Raw genomic sequence first — 23,728 nt, 5'->3', positions numbered from 1 at the left:
CAGAGAGGAAGGGAGAGGGAGAGAGAGAGAAACATCAGTGATGAGAGAGAATCATTGATCGGCTGCCTCCTACATGCCCCCTCCTGGGGATTGAGCTCACAGCCTGAGCATGTGCTCTGACTGGGGATCAAACTAGTGAGCTTTTGGTTCATGGGTTGACACTCAGTCACTGAGCACCACAGGCCGGGCTTTCTGTCTTTTAAATTCTCACATGAGTTCTTCACCAGTGACACCAGTGACATTTTAGGCAGGATCATTCTTTGTGGTGGGGCTGTCCTTCATTGCAGGATGCCTGGCAGTCCCTCTGGCCTCCACTCACTAGATGCCAACAGCTCACCCTTCCCAGTTGTGACCAAATGTCTCCAGACATTGCCAGAATACCTTTCCTTCTAATTCTCTGATGCCTGCAAGTTTATGTCTTTGGCTTTGTTCCTTTAAGTTAGGCATTGTCTCTTGTAATTAAACCTTCGTATATAAGTTAGTTCTTGTTATAACAAACCACTTCAAAACTTAGTGGCTTGATATGACCATTTATTGCAGCGGTTCTCAACTTGTGGGTCACGATCCCTTTGGGGGTCGAACGACCCTTTCACAGGTGTCACCTAAGACCATTGGAAAACACATATATAATTACATATTGTTTTTGAGATTAATCACTATGCTTTAATTATGTTCAATTTGTAACAGTGAAATTGGGGGTCACCACAATATGAGGAACTGTATTAAAGGGTCACGGCATTAAGAAGGTTGAGAACCACTGCTTTAGACAGTTTTCTCTCATCTGCCAGGACGTTATCATGAAATACCAATTCTGTTAGAAAACAAGATAATTCACTGCCATTAGCTAAAGAGTTGTAGTAAATAAGTCTGTGATGCTTTTGGTAGATAATGTAGCCCCACGGCTGTGCATTGCACATCCAGCACAACCATGCATGTCAATCTTGCGTGTTTAAGGGAAGTAAGGTGTGTGTTCCATAGGAAAACCTGGATTCAGACTTTGCTGGGAATTTCATTAAATTATCTGAGTGTAGAGACATCACTAAGACAACAGGGCGGATCCCAGTGAGGGCACGATCACCGTTATCTTGTATTCCCCGTGGTTGAAGGAAAACAACTATTCTTTCTAATAGGCGGGTGTTCCAACTCAGACCCTGCCCTGAGCCAGTCTTGGGGGTAGGAAGGCTGAAACTCAAGGAGGGGTGGTTGAGGGGGAGATGGAAATAAAAGCAGAGGAGACTCTTATATGGTGGTGACATCAAGGAAGAATTGAGAGTTTCTGTGGCTGCTGGAACCTTCTTGCCTACACAGCACTGGTCCTAGGAGACTGTTCTTCTAGGACAGTCTGATGAACATACCCTAGCCAGGGTTTCTCTCGTTACTGATGAACATACCCTAGCCAGGGTTCTTAAGAGAGATGGTCCCTTCATTGTTATGTTCTGAATTCAACATTCATTTATTGCTGTTTATCTTTTCTTCATTTTTTAAAGTTTGTTTATATAATAAATGTTTTTGAGCACCTACTATGAGCTTGCACTATTAAAAATCCCTCTTCTCGTGGAGAGACCATCTTTTAAATGTAATAACTATGTATGGTGCCAGATGGGTGCTAAACTTATCATGGTGATCACTTTATAAGGTGTATAAGGGTTGATTATGCCATATGCCTGAAACTAATATCATTTTAAAAACTACATGTTCTGCCCAGGCCAGTGTGGCTCAGTTGGTTGAGCATTGTCCCATGTACCGGTAGGTCGCTGGTTTGGTTCCCAGTCAGGGCACATGCCTGGGTTGCTGCAGTAGGGGGAACGCAGGAGGCAACCGATTGATGTTTCTCTCTCACATCGATTTGTTTATCTCTTTAAAATAAAAACATATTTTAAAAAAATACACATTCAGATTTCTGATTACTCTATCAGTATATCATTTCATTGAAACCTTAACAAAATTGGATATTGTAGGTTTTACTAATTCAGTTGTTCTAAAAAAGCAGTGCATCATTTCAGTTTGCATTTCACTGCTTTCTGTGGTTGTGAAATTGAGGGGGATTTCATTAGCATCCCAAAATTTGATCTTGGGACGCAGGGTGGCATCATATCTCTGCCTTTGTGAGACCATCTACTCTGGCAGTGGCTGTCTTCATGGCTGTTCATGGATATTCGTTCTGCTTTCCCTTCTAGTCACATGATAGGATTCCACTTCCCTACTCCATTGACGTTAGGCATGGACATATGACTTGCTTTGGGCAATGAGTGTGAGTGAGAATGATGTCATTCCAGCCTGAAGGTTTCACAAGCCTGGGACTCACCATGTTTCTTGCGGCCACAGTCCTGGGCACCTTCTAGCTGGGGTCCTGTGGTGAGACTAACACGAAGCACAGCCCTGCGCTGAGCCACAGTGGACATAAATGAGAAGCAAATGTTGTTCCAAGCTACTGAGACATGGTGAGTGTACGTTAGGAAGCATAACCTGCTGTCCCCTCTGATTCAGACGGTGTGGCCCGTCTGCCTGCCTGCATTGCTGGGCCATCACGCCAGCGTCCAGGGCCACTTCAGCACCCAGAACACCCAGCGGACCTGACAGTGAAGTGCTCTTCCAAACAAGGAAAGGAGGGTGGTGGTACTTATGCATAATTCGTTCAATTCCAAGCAACAAAGTGGGTGACAACACTGTGCCATCTGCCAGCTCAAATTATTTTTGTCATCTCAGATTAAAAATTGTTCTAATATTCAGCAGGGAAATGACTTAGTGCGGATTGTCTTCGGGCAACTTCTTAAAAATTGCTTTTCCTTCACAACAGGCCCATAAAAGTTAATAAAAATAAAGCTAACATTTATTGATCATACATTATGCTTCGGGGACCGTGCCAACAGAATCTCCTTTATTTTTCCTTGCAACATGATGAGGCTGGTGCTGTCATCATCTTTGGGTTACAGATGAAGAAACTGAGGCTCAGGGTGAACGTCCCTTGTCCAGGAAGTCACTGTTGAATCGCAGTCCGAGGATTTGAACCAGGTTCCGTGGGGCTGTGCACCAGCCACTTACACAGCAGGCGCCACCTTGTTTCACCCAAGACTTTCTCAAGGCCCCAGACTGGGTACATTGTGGTTCTGCCGGGCCCTCATCCTTTACTACGATCAGCTTTCCCTCTCTCCTGCCTCTGCCATACTGTGATCAGGGAGTTTATCCTGGGTATGACTTTGTCCGACCAATGCTTAGCAAGCAGGCACTGCACAGGCTCGAGACACGAAAATCAGCGAGCCCCAGTTGCTTCCCTCCAGGAGCTTATACTCTAGAGCAGCGCCCATCGAGAGAAATACACTGTGAGCCACAAAACAAGCCGCACATGGTCACTTAACAATATATATCTATGTATACATGTTTTAGTTAAAAATACATAAAACACGAAATTCACCATCTTCACCAGTTCTTCAGTGTACAGTTTGGTGGTATTAAGTACATTCATATTATTTTGCAACCATCACCAATACCCATCTGCAGAACTCATTCCACATATGGAATTTTAAGTTGACTAGTAAACACATTTTTAAAGCCCAAATAAACAGATTAAATTCGTTTTAATAATAGAGTTTAACTCAGTAAATCCAAAATGTTATAATTTAAAGATGAAATAAGTATAGGAAGTATTAATGAGCTATGTTACATTTGTTTTTTTGGACTATGACATCTAAATATGGACTAGCCACATGTCAAGGACTCCATTGCCATATGTGGCTAGTGGCTACTGGGATTGCACAGAGCAGGTCTCTAGGGCAAGATAAAGGCTTGGACTGATGATCTCAAGGTAATACGGAGAAGGGTGGGATGAAATGTCCATCGGACACTGTGGGAGCACAGCCAAGGGACACTTAGCTCAACATGGAGTCCGTGGGAGGCTTCCAGAAGAAGATACCTGGTTGGGCAAAGAAGAGTGAAAAAGACTAGATCTGAGGCACAGAGGCAGGCCATCCAGGGGACTGCCAGCAGTTCTCTGTGGTGAACACAAAGTGCAAGCCGGTGGGGAGTGGGCGGAGATGTGGCTTCAGGCACAAGGAGGCCCAATCATGAGGGGCCTTGGATGGGAGCCAAAGAGTGTGGCTAGTATTTGCATGACCCTCTGTAGCTTTACAGCATCCTTTTAAGTACATTAGATGATTTGGAAACAACAGCATTGGCCCTCAAGCATTTGTGTCCAAGACTACTAATGGCCTCCTCATTCTAGGCTCTCCTTCTCCCATATTATAAAAAGTCCTATATTATTAGGGGTAGCAAAAGGTGTAGTTAAAATGTACACCTCCCAGCCAGTTTTGCAAAGAAAGATGACAGCTGAAGTTGTTGGATAGAATTTCTTGGAAATCATCTTAACAACAGCGGATTCAATAAGAAGTATGCCATTCATCCATTGCCCCTTTCAGCTTCCTGCTGCCTGGAGTGTAGACATGATTGCTGGAGCTTCTGCAGTCACTTTGTGACTATGAGGTACCCTCTAAGCACATCAGAGGAGAAGGATACATGGTTCCTTTATCCATCTGACTGTGGAACTGCTACACCAGCCCTGATCTGCCTAATTCAGGACTTGTTTTATGTGAGAAAAAATAATTACTCTCACTTAAGTCACCATCATTTGTTTTCTTTTATTATAGTCAAACAACTGTAATTTTGAGTCATCTAACCCATAAATTAACTCTTTAAGCTCATTTTGCAAAGGAGTTTACCAAGGATCTGCAAAAATAAGTGAACACGCAGGGACTAGTGTCAGAGACGAAACTCAGGCCTAGGGATGCTGGCCCCAAGGCCTGTGCTTTATTTATTGTATCAGTTTGTTTTTCAAGGACGTGGTTTCTGCTACCTCCCCCTCCGTTGCCGCACATTTTCAGGGCAGCTGTCATACAGGTTACAGTTAGTGGCAACCTGTATGGAATTTCTAGTGAGAACTTTGTTCCAGCCTCTACCTGGTCGTTGGTGTCCTTTGCCTCAATCATCTGGCAGGAGACCCATAAAACATAGGGGCAAGCAGTGACCATCTCCTTTCCTCTTCCTTGCCGCTAGGGCTCCCTCTGGCTGCTTCCACTGGGTTTTCCTGACTGTGCAACCAGGCCCTTCCCAGCTGCACGGACAGTATTGTACAGGCATCTGGCTTGCCCCCTCCCTTCCTGCTGTGTGCCTCCTGGCTATGTCACTGCTCAATTAGCATCCCCAGCACAGGGTGGTGATGCTCAAATCTGTCAGTTCTGCAACTTGTTGGCATCTCTACAGAGAGCTCAGCAGGAGAGGAGGTTGCTGACTCAAGGCTAAATGGGATTTTCATATCATCCGCAGAGCTCAGTCATCCGCAAGATCCTTATTATTTGCAAGGGGGCCAGATCAGTCAATGGTTTATTGAGCATCCTCACTGACCTTCAGAACTACCCCCAGCAGTACCGCCTCCTCCAGCAGATGGACCTGAGCCACGTGCCTTGTACGGGCCTCACTGGTTCCAGGTGTGGCCAGGGGGTAGCCAGGGCCTTCCGGCGGAGGTGCTTTCAAGCCAACCTCATACTCATCACTCCACACTTTCTCTGACTTTGTGTGCCAGTTTGCCTGCACAGCTGGGCAGAGAAGTGTGTCTGCTTCTTAGCTGCGTATCTAGAGATGGTTGAATAAACTTTTCCCGTAAAGGGCCAGCTAGTAAATGTTTTGTTGGGCTTCATGAGCCATATACGGGCTTGTCATAACTACTCAACTCTGCCATTATGGCATGCAAGCAGCTGGGACAGTACTAGTATATAAAAGAATGAGTGTGGCTGCACTCCAATAAAACTTAATTTTTGGACACTGACATTTGAATTTCATATAATTTTTCTTTTGTTGTAAAATATTATCCTTGCTTTGATGTTTTAAAAACTATGTGAGAATATAAAAACTATTCTTAGCTTGTAAGCTGTACAAAATCAGGTCAAAGGCTGGATTTGGCCCATGGGGTCTGGTTTGCCAACCTCTGATCTAGAGGCAGGTCTATACGGTAGTTAAACACATGAGGTGGAGTGTTTTTTTGGTATAAATCCCGATGCCATCACCAGTCAGGTGTGTAACTTAACAACAGCTATTTCCTCTTTCTAAGGTTCAGTTTCCTCATTGTGAAATGGAGATCATTCCAGCACACACTGCAGAGGGCTGCTGGTTGACTAAATGAGATAATTGATGTAATGTAGGTAGCCCAGCACACTCTTGCATGTCCACGATGGGCCCAGTGCTGGGAGATCCACAAATGAACCAGACACAGTTGCCCTCTCCAGGGCATGGAGTCTAGCAGGGAGCTGGCTCTGTGCCCCAGCCACTGTCACACACAGGGCACAGTGGTCATAGCTCTATGGGAGGCACAGCAGGGACAGGCTGTCATCTTGATGTTTGCAGTGCAGCTTCTGGGGTTTTAAATGCTCAGAGTGTTTGCTCAAAGGAAGAACAGCCCGCCTGGGACCACCACCCGAGGCCAATCCGGGCACCTCTGTGAGCCCCTGCCGCCCCCCGCGGCTCTGGGGCCTTGGAAGTCTAGCTTCCCCGGCAGCCTTGCAGCACTTATGCTCACGTTCCTCAGCAGCCACAGAGGAGGTCTCCCGCTTTCCATCGCTGTAATGTAACCCAGTTGAGCTATGGCCAACATCACCTTGTCGCTGGTGAATTTCTATTAAATGGAAGTCATTCTAATACAATGTGCCCCAGTTGTCAATAAGTCGTTTGCAAGCGAGTTAAGGTATATGGTAACGGATGCTTTTTTGTGTGTTTGCATTATTTTAACTCCCACTTAAAAACCAATCTTACCCTTACTTCCTTGTAAGATTACTTGTTCTGCCTAATCTGGCCACCAACTAGCATCTTAACTGAGCCGGGGACCATCTAGGCTATATTCCTTAGTTGTGGAATTTCTTTAACTTGGCGCTTAAAGGCAGAAGGTCACAAGGCAACTCAGTGTGAATAACTGGAACCTCCATATGGTTTTAATGGCACCCAATTATTCTCGACTGTTTTCTTTTATATAATGTAGAAATCAGACACACTTCTGAGACTATGATAATGCATAGTGATATTCAGCTGATCTCATCTCCAGAAATAAATGGTAAATTCCTTAGCAACAGTCAGTCATGTTCCTTTTCCGTTTGTTCCCGGAAGTCTTTCTGGATCTGCATCCCCGTGCACCGTGTGTGTCCCATGGTGCTGGAGCCGGTGCTGTTCCACACCAAGCTGATCTCTCACACTCTTGAGTCGGGTCTTCTGTACCAATTGCAGAGCTTTCTCTGTGTCCCTGACTGCACTTCCTCAAGCTGAGGCTTTTAACGTGGCGATCTTCCCAGTCCTCCTTTCTGCACACCCTGGAGGGGGACCCTTTTCCTCCAATGCACTTGAAACACCTGCTGCAGCGGCCGGCTGCCTGGGAATTACTTCCCTCTGCGGCACTGTTACAGTTTCTTTCTGCTTTGTCCGCTCTTTGATGTGCCTTCTGCTCTGACAGCAGGAAGGGCTTTTGAGGTTACGCTAGAATTTTGAAGTGTGAAAGGAACTTGCAAGTTGGGTGTGACATGGAAAGCTTGCCTGTGCGGGGCCGCTGTGCAAGACAATTCCAGACAGCGCCGCTGTCTTCGTAGTCTATGTGAGTGTTCTGTGCAGGGCACACCTGCATGGCAGTACTCAGCTCCCCTGGCCCAGTGGACAGGACTCACTGAGCTGTGATGTGTACTCTGTCTGATGCTGCCTTTTTCCAGGGGAGGTGGGGACGGTATGAAGGAGGATGAGGAGGATGAAGAGGGAATAGCAGTACTTTTGTGGAGCTTCTTTAGTGCTAGGCACTCTTCTCAGCACTTTACATATATTAACACGTAATTACTAAACAGGAGATTTTTAAGTTATTCATGGTAGTAGACTGGCTCCTACAATGTTTCCAGTCCCTGTCCTGGATAGTGCAGAACAGGTGGGAGACAGACTCCCTTCCCTCATACAGGTGGCTGCCGAACACATTTTGGTTTTAGCTGCACTAAAAAGCCACCTATGATATCCATGGCAGGACCACAGCAAAGAAAATGGCTAAAATTGTCATCAGACCCGCCTCAAAAACCCGCACAGACTACCTGTTGCACGAGATGATAAATCCAACTTCACATTTAACGTTCCATCACCAAGCAATGGCCTTTCAGTTAAGCTTTAATATTTTCTCTGTAACTCCTTATCTCTGCCCCTTCACACTGAAAAACCAGGCCACTTCCAAGCCTGCACAGAGACTCAGAAATCTCCCTGCTGGGAGCTTCTCTTCAGGCCCTTCCCCTCCACCTTCCTCTCTGCCTGTCCACATTCCTCCTACCTCCAGCGCACCTTTCACCTGCCGTAAGCACAGGCTCCCCTGGTGGAGTGGATTTGAATGCAAATTATCCTACATCATTTTATATGTAACAATGAAATGCTTTGTAGGGTGTGTGTGTGTGTGTGTGTGTGTGTGTATGTGTGTGTGTGTAGTCACATATTTCTAATTTTGTCTGCAACCCCCATGTGTGTGTGTGTGTGTGTGTGTGTAGTCACATTATTTCTAATTTTGTCTGCAACCCCCGCCACAGCCCCGGTCTGCGCTCAGCACACCACAGGTGATCAATAAATGCTTTTTAATAAGGAACTGACTCACCGCCAGCACTCAGGCCCCCTCAGCGCAGGCTGTTCAGAGGCATGCAGCCTTCCAAGAAAAGCTGGCTTTCTTGCCTTCCTTCCACAGTGCCGGTTTGAATTCCAGTGTTAGGCCTTCAGAGAGAAAACTCAGAAAGGGCCATCCTACCCCTCGTCACTGCGAAGGAAACAGATCCCCAGTGGAGAGGAGCCCTAGGGGCCACTTGGATAAAATTCGCACCTATGTCTACTCATTTTCGTTTAGCAAAGTAATGTCCAACCTGAGCTAACACTGAGCACTTACTATATTTTATATGCAGGAGTAAGCCAAAGTAGGTGTACAGTTATCCATATAGAAAAGGACATGCAGGTTATAAGCATTACAAAAGCTTTATTGACTCTTGTGTTCCATGTACTCACAACTGTAAACCTACTTTTGCCCACCCCTGTTGTGTGTGTATGTACTCATGTGTGTATATGCAAACACACACACAACAACAACAACAACAACGATAACAATAACAACCTAGAATAATAGATAACTAATATTCAAAGAAACATCTCCAAAGAAGGAAATTCTGGAGTTACACCCAGAGAACCCGTTGCTGTCATGATTTTTGTAACATTTGGAATCAAAAGCATTTCCCTGTCTAGCCAATCCTTCTGGTGGTAGTGAAGTCATTTCTCTGTTACTTATGTTACATTATGTTCCATGATAATTTTATCTTTGCTCCTTTCCTTCCCAGCCACCCTCAATTACTACATAGACAGCATCTTCCAATGTAGAACATGCCACTCAAGGATTCCCTATGTTTTAGAATCTCCCACCTTCTGGAATGCAGATACTGCATTGGAATGAATGTTGGCCTTGCTAATGTGACTCAGAGGCAACCATCTGTATCTCTTCTTCATCTGTACAGTGGAGACCATCATACCCCTTGGCAGTGGGGATTGAATGCCGTGATGCCATACACGCGAAAACATTGTCAAAGGGAGCAGCCCCTACACGTGCGCTTGCTTGTTAGCCACGGCTGAGACTGGTAGCAGGAGGCATCTCTCTTCTCTGCTCCCGACTGCTCTTTTGTGTTTCTCTCCCCTCGTGCTCCGTCCCCGAGCCTCCTCCTCTTCACTTTGCTTCCTGGGCAGCTGCTACTGTGAAGACATTGCAGCTCCCATCTGCTTTCAGCATATGGGACCAATACTGTTGCTTCCAAAGTTCTGGTATTTGCTGTTCAGAGCAGGGCGGGTTATTGTGTAGAAAGTGAGGCAGAAAATTGCAGAATGATTTAGCCAGTGTTTGTCAAGTCTTCCTATAGGCATGATGGAATTAATAAATCAATCTCTTTATTTATCATGCATCCATGCATGCGTCTGCCAACATTTCCCACTGACAATTTGAGTTTCCACACACACTTATACGAGTTCAGGGAAAATATGGAAAGCACAGAAGACTGGGGCCAAGAGGAAATTAAAGCACAAATATTACTCCCAAGCCATGGTTTTGGCTCTGGGAACCCTGGCAGCCACACAGAAGTGGAAACACTATTGATGAATAAATTTCCCAGTGTCCGTGAGGGGACAGTGGCCAGTAAGCAGAATATGTAAGGCAGAGCTTCTCTTGGCATTTAGATCTGAAGAAAAAATTTCAAGCGGGTTCCTATTAAGATTTGGACCATCCTTCATACCAGAGTCTCAGGGCTCTGAACCCAACACTCCTTTTAGCACCGGGTGCAGTTAAAGCTTCCGGTAAGGCACACATATAAAAAGGACTGCTGGTTGTAGTTATGGAAACATTGAATGATAACCAAAAGCCCTGGTTTTACTTCTGTTGACTTTAGGGTCATGTTATCCACCATTTCATATGAGGATAGTGCAAATGGATGTCAACCGGGAAGCATTCATTCAACTATTGCTGAATGCATTGTTTGCTTGTTATAGAAGTAAATGGCTGGATCAGTGTGTTAGGGGCTGATGGTAATGCAGTGCAGTGTTGTGGGCATGCGTTCTGAGGGGAATTGGTCTTCAGCTGAAGATATCACACTTCTGAGTCCTGGGCCTAGATCATCCATAATTACAGGGCAGGGATAGGGAGATGGGTGGTCTAATAAAAACTCACCTTCACAGCTGAAATCACACTGTAAGTTGGTCAGCAGTTACCATATCCATATGAAAATAGGTTGTTTGGGAATAACAGTGACTAATTCACAGGATTTATCTAACAAGCTCTAGATTTTCAACTTGCCCTAATGAATGTTGGCACAAAATAGGTAGATAAACACATTGCCATGAAACCCAACAACTTCTCCCGGCAGCTTAGCATGAAACAGTTGATTTAAAAATAGCATGATAAAGTGTGTTTGTCATTTTCCTTAGCGTTTATGATTACATGGTGCTTAGAAATCAAAGGGAAGTAATTGATACTTTAAGTTGCAGACTTGCTCTCCACTAAGTTTTGTAATGGATCGTGGAGGATATGGGGGCACAGACTCAAACGCCTACAGTGTCCAGGCAGGTCATGAAAATGTGTGATGTGGGCTGCAAATAAAAGAGAATGGTGGCAGCTTGATGGCACAGCAGGGCTTGTATTCATTCAAAAGGTGGCAGGAGCCACTCTCTGGTGCTGTTGATCACCACAGAGAAATTCAGACCCAGGGCTAAAACGCTGCGCAATTTTCACCAGAAATTCGCATTTCCTGTGAGTTGTTTCTGATTTTTAAGTCACATGTTGGCCAAATTTTTAAATGCCTGTGGATTTAGTCTCTGCTCAGTCATTGTGAGCCTAGTGGACCAGCTATATAAATGCGAAAGGGAAAACGAGAGGAGAACAAAGAGGTTGAGCTAAGGAGACACCTGTACATCCATGCACTTAGACAATTATAGATTCACATTATTGAGCAAACTACAGTAGGTGCATTTTGATTTCTTAAAAATTAAGACAAGATCAATTTCTTGTAAGGCAGCACACTATGTAGTTATTGCTGTTAAATCCGTGTTTGAGTGGGAAGGGAGCTAGTTCTTAAAAGTGTATTGCAAACCAAAAGATGCTACTTGTCATCTGAACTGATCTTTTTATATGACTTGAAATCTCAAGTCTGCCAGGTACAAAGTACAGTCTTTCTTTGCCTTGCAACAGGTACAGAATTTCTCCACTGAGTTTATTAGTATTTTTGTTTTACTCGTTTTCACGTCATATACTAGTATAAAGAGGAAAGCCCAGACAGATTTCTATATCTATTATGCTAAATTTTCACTTGGCAAAATGAAGTGTCCAGACATTATGTACTGACAGTACAGGTTGTTAGTTCAGTTTTTTAAAAATAATGTTAGGTTGTATTAATGCTTACCCAAAGTTAGGGTGTGTTTTGGAAATGTAGGGAGTAGGGCATAGACAGCCATAGAAACATTTGGCTGATTTAAGCTGTTAAATGACATTTTAAAAACTCTGTAAATCTAATCAGATTGGAAACGTGCCACCTGTTTGGTGTTCACCTGTACTGCTTTGCTTGCTGGGAGGCATGCAGAGGCCTTGGGAAGCCACGAGCACTAATTGAATAGTGGCTTATGCTGCCACATAAACAAATTAGTCCCTCTGTGAATATATGTTAAATGCTCCAGAAGGTGCATTCTGGCTTCACTTCATGAACTGAGATACCATTTGTCTTTCTACAAGACTGGTGACCTTCAAGGGCCACGTGGCTTTGTGGGATTCAGCCTTGATCCTAAGTGATGTCAGCATTGGAGGGTCTTCACTCTAATAGTTTTAAAACACAATTATAGAAATGAGCCCAATTGCAAATTGGCTGATTCACCTCTAGAGTAAAGTATTGTGTAGATCAACTGAATCAATAAGTAAATAACCACTTGAAGCAAGTACCACATAAAAGTTGAGCATTATGCTAAGTGAAATAAGCCAGTCAATGAAAGAAAAATACCACGTTTTCACTCACATATGGATAATAAAGACCATTATAAACTGATGAACAAAAACAGACACAGAGACAGAGCAGCATTGAACGAGTTTTAAGCAATAAAACAAAATTTTAAAAAAAGTTGTTAGTAAAATCAAAAATCAAACCAAATCAAAACCAAACACAAACCTCTCAGAAAACTGGCGATGAGTCAGAGTGGGGAAAATAATGTTGTAATGAGAGGGAATTTCTGTTCAAGTCAAGGCTATCTCTACAAAATAGCTCAAGTTCAAAAGGGAAAGGAAATGTCTCACGGCATTTGAGGAGTAGAGAGTCCCAGACCATTGTGGAGAAGCCTGTATCCCTTGCATGGTCTCCCCCATCTGCATCTTTTTTTTAATCCTGTCCTCACCCTCACCCCCTGTTGTGTGAGTCCATTGCTTATGCTTATATGCATGCAAAGTCCTTTGGTTGATCTCTCCCCCTTACCCCCACCTGCCCCAACCTCCCCTCTGAGGTTTGAGCATCTGATCGATGCTTCTCTGGATCTGTTTTTGTTCATTGGTCTATATTGTTCATTATATTCCACAAATGAGTGAGATCAGGTGATATTTATCTTTCTCTGACTTATTTATTTCACTTAGCATAATGCTGTACCCATCTGCATCTTTCTTTCTTATCTCTCTCGGGTGCATCTTCCTCTTGTATTTGACCTAGCATGCTCCCTCCCCCAAGACTGCATTTCTTTATAGCTAGGATGACTCAGTTATTTGTCATCCAAAGCAGGTCTCTTTTGAGTGTGAAAGGGAACACAGTCAATAATTTCTCCAGGATAGCAGGCATAAATTGGGCAAAATAAGAAGTAGATTCACACACACCCCTTCCCCTTTCGAGCCCAAGCACCCGTCTCTGTTCATTATAGTGCCTGGGTTTCCTGGTTCAGGCTGTGCTACCCTTTGACCAGGCTCATCCTTACTCACCTACTGGATGGAATATAGGGTCAAATTGTATAAACAGGAGCTGTGAGCAGGGCCAAATACTCTTAGGGAGTGTGGGCAGGAAAATAAAGCTGGTGATTGTGGCAGTGCCAGAGATTCAACATGTTATGGAACCAGAAATGTTAGATCAATGGCTTTGTAGTGGTCTTTCACAGTAACAGCCTGCTGCCCGGAGCAAAACCTGGATTTAGGCTGGCCCAAGCTCAGATGTCAGAAGCCAAGAATTTGAATGTCTGTTTCCCATGCCTCACTATCCCCTGAAGCACAGTTTTTCCAACTCTCACTTCCCCTGTTTCACCTTCGTCTATAATGTTTCTACCTCTCGTTCAGGGGTGGTCAGCTATGGGTTGGCCTGTCTTTAATCTACTCACCTTTCTTCAGATAGCAGAGGCTCAGTTTTCCTTTGGATTTAGATAGGGCTGACTCAAGTCTCCTCAACTGGCATTGATCCCTGGCTATAGCAATTGATTCGGCAATGGGTCTTTAACTTGGTTCGATGAGACTTAATCTGGGGCCTTTGTTGGAACATTTTGGAAGGACTGAGCTTACTGATCTGGTAGCAATGTAGTTCTGGAAATGCTGACAATCATCTTGTCCTGTGAGGGGGGAGCCTGCCTGAGCATGAAGCTAAACAGAGAAATAGAGAGCAAGAAAGAGACATATAGAGATAGAAATATTAAGAGTAAGAAAGTGGGGGGAAGGGGCTAGAGGTGGGAGTAGGCAGAAGGAAGGGAAGGGAAGGGAGGGAAATCTTAACAATATCATTCTTGAACTCCTAGACACAGGCATTCTTAAAAATAAAATTTTAATACTGGATTTTTTCAATTTTGTAAGTCATAAAGTTCCTATCTCTATTAAATTTCAGTTTCCACCACTTGCCAACAGTAGTTTTCCTTAAAACCTTGTTCCTGCTCTGGCTCCTTCATTCCTCTGGCCAAGGCTGACCCCTGATGCTGATGCCTATTGGAGATGGCACAGTTCTTGGATCTTGCGCTTGCCCCATTGGTGGATGGAGCGTCAGGGCCAGTGCACTAAGATCCCACAGGGATCAGAGACCTGGCTCAGTATTTAAACACATGAACAATCTGTCCTTACTTTCATAAATGTTTAGGTCACTGCCAGTCATCTCAATAAGTGTTTAACTGGTTTTTAAGACATGCATAAAAATTGCCTTTGAAATTTGACAAGATCCTTGGCCCATTTGTTTGGCATAAAATTCTTGACATTTAGAGATGTGACAAATACACAAAATAGTTCCCCATGGTCTTCCCCAGAGCTTTGTAGTAATACAGTGATTTTCAACTAGTAGATCACAAGAATTTTTAAAACATGCCATCTGACCCAGGGACACTGGCCTCTTTTCCCTTAGATTGACAAATGAAAAAATGACAACAGCCAACACAACAATAGCCATCTGGTGTGAATGAATCAAAATTATATCTGATTTTGTTGTCAGATCAGTAAGAAATATGTTTTTTGGTTTGCTGCAGAATTTTAGTAGTGTATGTGTGCCGTGAGACGAAAAAGGTTGAAAATTGCTATACTACATGTTTTGATTCTATCTATTTTGGGTGCTCAGATGATCTACCTTATTTCTAAATGAAGCCTGTCTATGCTTATATGAGGCCCTTCTTAGGGTCCCCTTTATGTTGAATTCTATTCAACAGCAGAGTCCCCTGCAAGTATTTATGGTTAAAATGTATTCATTTTGCAGTCCTGTTTTACCTCCCACCACCTGAGACTGCTTTGCCTTTCTCTGGAAATATGCATGTGTACACACATACACACACACACTGTATATGTGTACAGAAAATTTCCTAAAATTCAGTTTGCATTTATCTAACTGTGGGAGTTGGGATGAAGAAGGTATGGAAACTTTATTATGCAAACATGATGTTCTTCCTTGTTAAGACAGAGAGAGAAAGAGAAGCCTAGCATTATTGTGATTTAGGAGTTCAGATAGTGAATAGAATTTGCCTTAATATGCATCAGAGACCAATGATATTTGGTTCTATCAGTGATACCTAACTAGAAGAAATTTTTGATTAATTAAATGTTTCTAAAAGATAGAGCAGCTGAGTCCTGCCTGGGTCGCTCAGTTGGCTGGAGCATCGTCCAGTACGCCAAAAAGTTTGTGGGTTTGATTCCCGGTCAGGGCACATGCAGGAGGCAACCATTCGGCATTTCTGTCTCACCATTCTCTCTCTCTCTCTATCTCTCTCTCTCTCTCTCTCTCTCTCTCTCTCTCTCTCTCTCTCCCTCTCCCTCTCTCCTCTGCTCTCCCTCCCTTTTTCTCTAAAATCAATAAAAACATATCCTTAGGTGAGGATTAAAAAATAAAATAATAAAAGTAGATAATTGCTGTGGGAGAACTGGACCAGTTAGGAAGTGAGAGTGGACAGGTATACCTAAAAAATAAAATAAAAGGTAGATAGGAAAGGGGAGAAAAGAATGTTTTCATCCACTCATTCATTCGGTGATATTTATTGGACACTTCTATTCGCCAGGTATCATAGTAAGCACTGAGATATAATGGTAAGAAAGTCTTTACCCTCATAAACTCTAAGTTTCATTGTCTAATAAAGAAAAAAGAAGCATTTAGACAAATACAATAGTAATCATTATGTCATATGTTGTGCAGAGAAGTAATAAGAGGCTGATGGAGACAAGATCCTCAGCAGCCACTGGCATCACACCCACCCTGCTGGAATGATGCCCTCGATACCATCTGTTTCTCCAGCTCTGACCAGAGAGGAGATGTGGGGGGTCAGTGCAGTCTGTCCTGAGCCATATCCATTACGAGGGGAAAGCACCCAGACGTGAAACCAAGGGAAGGAGAGCTGAATGGGGGCACGTGGTCAGTACTGTTCTCCTTCTTGTATGCTGACTACAGGAAAATAGGTAGCTTCCCGAGGTGCCCAGGAAAAAGAGCTTAATTAGGCAAACTTGAGCTGATGAACTAGAGATCATTAAAATGGGCTTTCTGTAAATTATAGTCCAGAAGCAGTTCTGCAGCAATGTCTAGAGTTTGAGGCATTATTATTTTTAAAAAATCTACATCATGGTGATCATATTGTCAGTTGTGGATTCTTCGGTATAATTTTGGGACATGTGGCCAGAACAGATGAGGTAGTCAGACAGGTATTACCCTTCCTTGGCACAAAAAGATGCTAGTATCTAGGTAAATAAACATTTTACGTAAAGCACCACAGACAGTATCACTTATAAATAGCAGCTATTTAAGAGAAGCAAGCAAACAAAAACAGATCCCTTCAATATGGTTGGAGTAACAGAGCAGAAGGGAAATGGCATGCCTCGGTAGTCTTTATTGATCCATGAATATAACTACCTGCTAACATTGAAAAGCAATGGCTTGTCAAGAAGAAACCTAAGTCCTCCCTGCAAATACAAAGGGACATAATCATGGCCTTGGCATGGAAGTGCCATGAGTTTGGTTAGTGTCTATATGACAGAGAAGATTGCATCTAGGTATTTGCGGTAAAAAATGGCAAACATGATGGTTGACAGCCAGAGCGGTGGCAATGGCAGTCCCACAGGTCATCTCCTTCAGATACAATGTGGGTAAGTATGTCCTTTGCAAGGAGTTTCCATTTTACTCAAAAATCTATCTGTGGCAGAGAGACTTGACTTTCACGAGTAACTGAGGGTGGTTCCCATCCTTGTGGACTCTGCCCTCAGACTTCGGGGAAATACCCCACAGGGATCTCTTTATTGAAGAGCAGTGGTTCCGACCCATGTCCTCCCAACTCTTTTGTCCTGAGCAGCTGAAGGGGCCAACGTGCAAATGTGAACATCCACTTTGACTCGCTTATGTTCCAAACAGCTACCCTTGCTTTTCTTCCTGGGAGCCACCCTAGCTCTACAAAACTAATGGCATCTTTCAAACCAATAGTGCCTTGAAATCTAAAGGCTCCTCCCTCCAGAAAATCGTACTCCTTGGCAAAAGTTCTCCAGAGGCAAAATTAAAGAGCCCTTCACTCCTCTTACCCGAAGCCCCTCCCCCTGGTGTGGAGAACTGGGGAACAGAAGAAGCTGTGCTGTGTGGGCTGCATCTCACTTTGGATTCCTCAGCAAGTACTGCCATAGCCTGAATGCTGTGTGCCCCCAAATTCATACATTGAAACATCATCCCAGTGTGATGGCATTTGGAGGTGGGGCCTTTGAGAGGAGATCAGATCATGAGGTACCTTAGTGTCCTGATCAAAGAGACTCCAGAGAGCTCCCTGGCCCCTTCCACCATGCGAGGATGCCGTCGGACGTCGGCAGTCTATTGGAAGAGAGTTCTCACCAGAACCAACAATGCTGAGACCTTGATCTCAGACTTCCGGCCTCCAAACTGTGAGAAATAAATTTCTGTCATTTATGTCACCCCATCTGTGGTACTACGTGTAGCAGCCCGAATGGACTCCGATAGCACCTTTAGTGGCTATGTGTCAGTCCTTCTGGAGGCTGAGGGGAGGGGAGAGATCAGCAATTAAATGTCTTTTCCTTTTTAAGGTGTGTGGGGCCTTAAAAAAAACTTTATGTATCACGTGGAAACACATTCATTTCCTTTATGTACAGACATTTATTTAACCATTAAATGTAAGGGTAACTTCATGTGAAGAAAACATTATTCTGGCAGTCATTGTGACAGAATTCAGCACTGACAGGAGTAAATGATGCTGACTCGTGAATTGGCCTGAATGCTCGGATTTCCTAAATCCCATAAATGCATCTCAAACCCGAGACCCTGATATTAAGTTTGTCAAATATGGTCCCTGTGCTGGGATTATAGAGTTGTGATTATAGTGTCTTTAATGTAATGATACTGGGGGAGGGGGTAAATAGCAAACACAGTAGAGCTGATACATCCAAATTAGTATTTATTCTGGAAGACTATTTATATACTGGATGGATGCTGGCATAATACACAACTTCATTGGGACTTCTCTTTTACATTTTCCTTTGGAGACAATTGGTGAGCCACATGAGAAGACTAGCTGTGGGGGGGAGAAAAGACTAGCTGTGTTACTTTATAGTCAAAATCTTGCTTTTTAACAACAACAACAACAAAAAGATGCTTTTCAACTTGCTTCATAGACACAGATAACAATATGGTGGTTACTAGAGGGAAAGGAATTAAGGGGGAGTAGTAGGTCAAGGTGGGTAAATGATGATGGAAGGAGACTTGACTTGGGGTGGTGAACACAAAAATACAATATGCAGATGATGTATTATAGAATTGCACACTTGAAACATATAATTTTATTCACTAATATCACCCCAATAAACTCAATTTAAAAAAAAAAAGACGATTTGTGGAACAAATGAATTTACTATAGACTTTGAAAACCCAAACAAATGAGATGCCCAGGTCTCAGAACTCACAGATGGTTGACACAAACCCCTGCTGGCATTCTCTGAGAGCTCACAGGGAATTGGAGAAGGCCAGAAGACTAGAACTTGGTAAACATTATCCAGGACCTTTTTTCCCCCAGTATGTCTGAGAATTTTTATTTTATTTATTTTTTTATTTTATTTTATTTTATTATTTTATGTTTTGCTGAGAACATTTAAGTTCTCTCTTAGTAAACTTCCATCATAATGTAGTGTTATCAATTGTAGTTGCCATGTTATGTATTAAAACCTTATACCTTATTCATCTTATAGCTGAACATTTGTACCCCTTTACCAATGTCTCCCTAATTCCCTCATGCCCCAGCTCTTGGCAACCACTTTTCTACTCTATTTATATGAGATTGGCATTTAAAAAATCCACATATAAGTGATAGTATACTGTATTTGTCTTTCTTTTTCTGGTTTATTTCACTTAGCATAATACCCTCAATGTCCATCCATGCTGTCTCAATAGTAGGTTTTTCTTTTTGTGGCTGAATAATATTCCATTGGGGGGCGGTGGGAAATGTGTGTGTGTGTGTGTGTGTGTGTGTGTGTGTGTGTGTGTGATCTTCTTTATCCACTCATCCATTTGACAGATTGACAGGAACTTGGGTTGTATCATGTCTTGGCTACTGTAAATAATACTGCAATCAACATGGGAGTGCAGATATCTCTTTGGGATAGTGATTTCATTTCCTTTGGATATATACCCAGAAGTGGGATTAGGTAATTCTTTTTTTTAAATTTTTTGAGGAGCTACCATACTGATTTCCATAGTGGCAGTTCCAATTTAAATTCCCAATATTCAAAAGGCTATTGCACAAGGTTTCCTTTTCTCCACATTCTTTCCAACACTTGTTATCTCTTGTGGTTTTTTGTTTTTTTTTTTTACTATAGCCATTCTAATAAGTGTGAGGTGATATCTCTAGTTTTGATTTGCATGCATTTCCCTAATCCGTCCACATGGGAACACTAGCTGAGGGAGGTTTATAAATTGCAGTGAGCATGTATAAGGTAGTGAAACACTGATTGTTCAGGATGCATTGTATCTTATCTGGATATATATTTACACCAAGAATCCCTTCCTTTATCCCTTTCAAAGTTTCTTTAGAATAGATGGCAGAGTAGAATGGGCTGTGCTAGGTATGCTTACGTATTTATTCTCCATCCAAAAAGATGTTTTCAACTGCCCCCACGTTGAATATTCCCAGGGCTTCAAAGGGCTGCCTCACCAATTAAAAATAGTTTCACTAAATTCATTAGACATTTCCCCAAATTTACATTTTAGGCCTATTTATTGGGTGGCTGCTATGTTAGTACCATGTTTTGAAAAGGTAAATAAGGCTGGAACCCCTAAATATCCCTTTCTTTCTCTCTCTATCTCTCTCTCCACTTCTACAACCCAAAAGAGCATACTAAAATTTTAACAATAATTAGTAGCTTATGTAATATTTGTATTCTTGTGTTGGTTTTATAATTATTTTAAAATCAGTATTTTGATTCTCTCCTTTATAAGGGTGCAAATGCAAAAAATAAAGAAGTGACAGAAATTTTCAAATGGAGATAAAGTTATAGCCAGAGAAGCATGCCCTAAAAGAGTTTGATTTAGAGAGAGAGAGATGGGCATCTTAAAAAATTGATCAATTCAGTAAAATATGAAATACAATGGTAAGCTGGGAGAGTGAAATTAGAGCAAAGGTTCTCATCCCTAGCTATTCATGGAAACGAACTCCGAGGCTTTCGACAAAATAGAGATGCCTCGTGTCTACCCCCACAACATTGAATTAGCAGATGTGGGATGAGGGGTCAGCACCCAGATTTAAAAAATTATTCCAGGTGATTCTGATCTATAGCGAAGTATTGAGGGCCACTGTTTTACAGCAACTACATTCTGCCTGTGGGTGTTCCAGAACACAGCAATAGGAAATGCTGGTTGAACTGAGTCTTGGAGGATGAATAGGAGTTTGATGTCAAAAGGTAATCTGAACAGAAGAAACGGGGGATTTACAGTCAAGAGCCAGGCCAGGACCATGTTGATATGGGGATTTGTAAGCGTGGAGGATGTGCGTGTGAAAGAAGAGAGGGCATGGGTACCCACTCAGGGGGCAGAGAGAATGTGAGGGCTGGAACTCATGAGAGAGAGTGCTGGGCACTCGGGACCCTGTGGGCTATACGGGGAAGATCTGGTCACAACGCCAGGTGGAGACAGAAGAGGCCACAGGTAGTGAGGGCCACAGGGCAGGATTTCGGAGTCATTTTTAAGGCGGAAGTCACCAAGTTTGACAGCTGTACATGCTGTGTTAGCAATATCATTTCCGAGATATTTTTGAGTCTTCACTTATGTATTTTCCCCTCAAATAGTAGAAAGCATTCTCTCGTATTCACATAGCCCCTGCTATTTTGCCTTTTCTCTATATGCTTAGAGACTACTGTAAAAAAAAAAAAAGGATTCCCTGTCACTATGTAACAGAATGAGATTTACATATACATTCATTTACATACACATAGATTTTGCATTCACATATACATTTTTTTCTGTATCAATAAGTCACCTTCCCCAGAGCGCATACTGAATAAGCCTGGAAGCTGGGGGAGGACAGGAGCGAGAGAATTCAGCGAGCCCAGTCTGTGTGCCCTTGTGCCCTCTCACTTGACATTTGTGAATGCAGACGTGTCTGACAAGTGTAAATGAGGGTGTCACACCTCGGAGTGGCACCCATTTCCACCTCGCCATTCCTCAGGCGTGTGCTCGGCGATGAACGTGCTATTATCATCTTCCAGTATTTTCTCAGTCGGAATTTTGTAGAGTGCAGTGGTGAGTTCTGTGATTTCCAAGGCATAGACACGTATCTGCTTCTTTCTCCTTGCAGAATTCAGCGCATTTTCAAATACCTTGAAAAGGTGCCGGAACGAGAAAAAGAAATACTCAGTGTTTAACCAGCGGACAGAAGAGGCGTCTGCCACACAATACTTCCAGGTCAGGGAAGTTGCCCCAAGTGGAATTGACTTGTTTCAACGTGTCACACACCTGTGAATACATCTGAACAGGGTGGTGGGTGGCGAGGAGACTATTGATACTGTACTGCAGTGGTTCTGAGAGCATGGTCCCCTGAGCAGCAAGAGTAGCATCACCTGGATGGGAATCCCCACTCTGTCACTTATCAAGTTGTCAGGACTTGGGCAATTTTCTGAGCCTCAGTTTCCTTAGCCAAGGAACACAATTCATCAGATTGTTGTGATGATTGAATTTGATAGTAGGATGTATGTGAAGCACTTAGAATAGTTCCTGGGAATAGAAAACTACCAAAAGATGGCAGGTATAATGAAGATATGTATTGCTTATGGGTACAAATCCATAAGCAATAAATATCTTTTGCCATCTGGCTTGCTTCATCAGGGTTACCACCATCACTGCCTTCGGCTGCACCACCACCCTCAACCAGGAGTTCTACCCAAGTTCTGTTTTTCTTTCTGGGCTGATGGGACTCATGTGTCTGTCAAAGCCGCAGCTTCCCTGTGTGTCAGGCTAGGCCTGCCTTGACCAGGTGGCTGTAAGAACCAGAAGCTCATGCGGGTGCTGCCTTGCGGGTTGTTTACGCTCCCTCTGGCTCTCTTTTCCTTGCAGTTTTATGGCTGCATTTCCCAGCAGCAGAACATGATGCAAGATTTTGTGAGGACAGCCACTTACCACAGAGCCATCCTTCAGAACCACGTTGACTTCAGAGACAAGGTAATGCTGGCTGCAGGCCATTCATCTCTTATCAGTGGTTATAACCATGTTCAGAAGTCTTGCCAAAAGCTAGAATCAAAACTAAGCTTTGATAGAATTATCATATGACCCTAAAATTCCACTCCTAACTATATACCCCCAAAATTGAAAGCAGATTTTTAATCAACTGTATGTACATGAATCTTAAGCAGCACTGCTCACAATAGTCCAAAAGTGAAAACAGTCCAAATGCTTATCAACTTATGAGTAGATAAAAAAAAAAGTGGTATAACCATGAAATAGAGTATTTTGAATATTACTTATATTTCTATTATCCATAAAAAGGAATGTAATGCTGATTCATGCATCAACATGGATGAGCCATGAAAACATGCTAAATGAAAGAAACCAATGACAAAAGCTCATATGATTCCTTTTATAGGAAATATCCAGAATTAGCAAATCATATAGAGAAAGCAGACTGGTGGTTCCCAGAGGCTTGGGGATGAAGGAAATGGGGGTGGCTGCTAAGTGGGTTCAGGGTTGCCTTGTTAGGTGATGAAAATGTCTACAAACTTGATAGAGGTGATGGTTACACAACATAGTGAATGTACCAAATGCCACTGAACTGAACCCTTTAAAATGATTCATGGTTAATTTTATGTTATGAGAATTTTACCTCAGTAAAGAAATTAAGCTTTGAGTGTGGAAACTCAGGAGGCTGTATGCACTGTTTTGGTGCACAGAATAGGTTAGGAGCCTAATAGCTACCTAAGGATTAGCTCTTACTGTGTCGATTTACTTCCTTTTTTTTATTTTATGGACTCCACAAGTGCCTGCATTTATTTCCTTCACAAAACGGATCTGAATGATGAATGATTGTGAACACATCATTGTTCTCCTACCTGTGTTTGAACACAAACAAAGTGTTCAAAATACGGTACAGTTCATCTCAAAGATGAGTACTGCTCAGTGGAATCAGCAGTCATAAGACCTAGTTTCGTATTTTCCCCATGTGTGATCTTAGGCAAAACACTAATTTCTCTGAGCTGCACAGTCTCTTCCACTACCATTGTAATTGTAGATCTGCA

The 23,728-nt window shown here is 42.9% G+C and overlaps 1 protein-coding gene across 1 annotated transcript in view; it reads left to right on the top strand.

Annotated features, from left to right (window-relative positions):
* The window catches only part of LOC102763815 (histone-arginine methyltransferase CARM1-like), a 131,219-nt gene that overhangs the window by 9,165 nt on the left and 98,326 nt on the right, over window positions 1-23,728 (top strand). Inside the window, exons 4-5 of the mRNA XM_006768248.2 lie at window positions 21,799-21,905; window positions 22,554-22,658. Coding sequence (XP_006768311.1) covers window positions 21,799-21,905; window positions 22,554-22,658 — 212 coding nt within the window. The remainder of the gene's footprint in view (window positions 1-21,798; window positions 21,906-22,553; window positions 22,659-23,728) is intronic.

Source organism: Myotis davidii, unplaced genomic scaffold (assembly GCF_000327345.1).
Source record: "Myotis davidii unplaced genomic scaffold, ASM32734v1 scaffold83, whole genome shotgun sequence".
Classification (NCBI taxonomy): Eukaryota; Metazoa; Chordata; class Mammalia; order Chiroptera; family Vespertilionidae; genus Myotis; species Myotis davidii.
The sequence above is the reverse complement of the archived record's forward strand: the minus strand, read 5'-3'. Positions and strand labels throughout refer to the sequence as shown.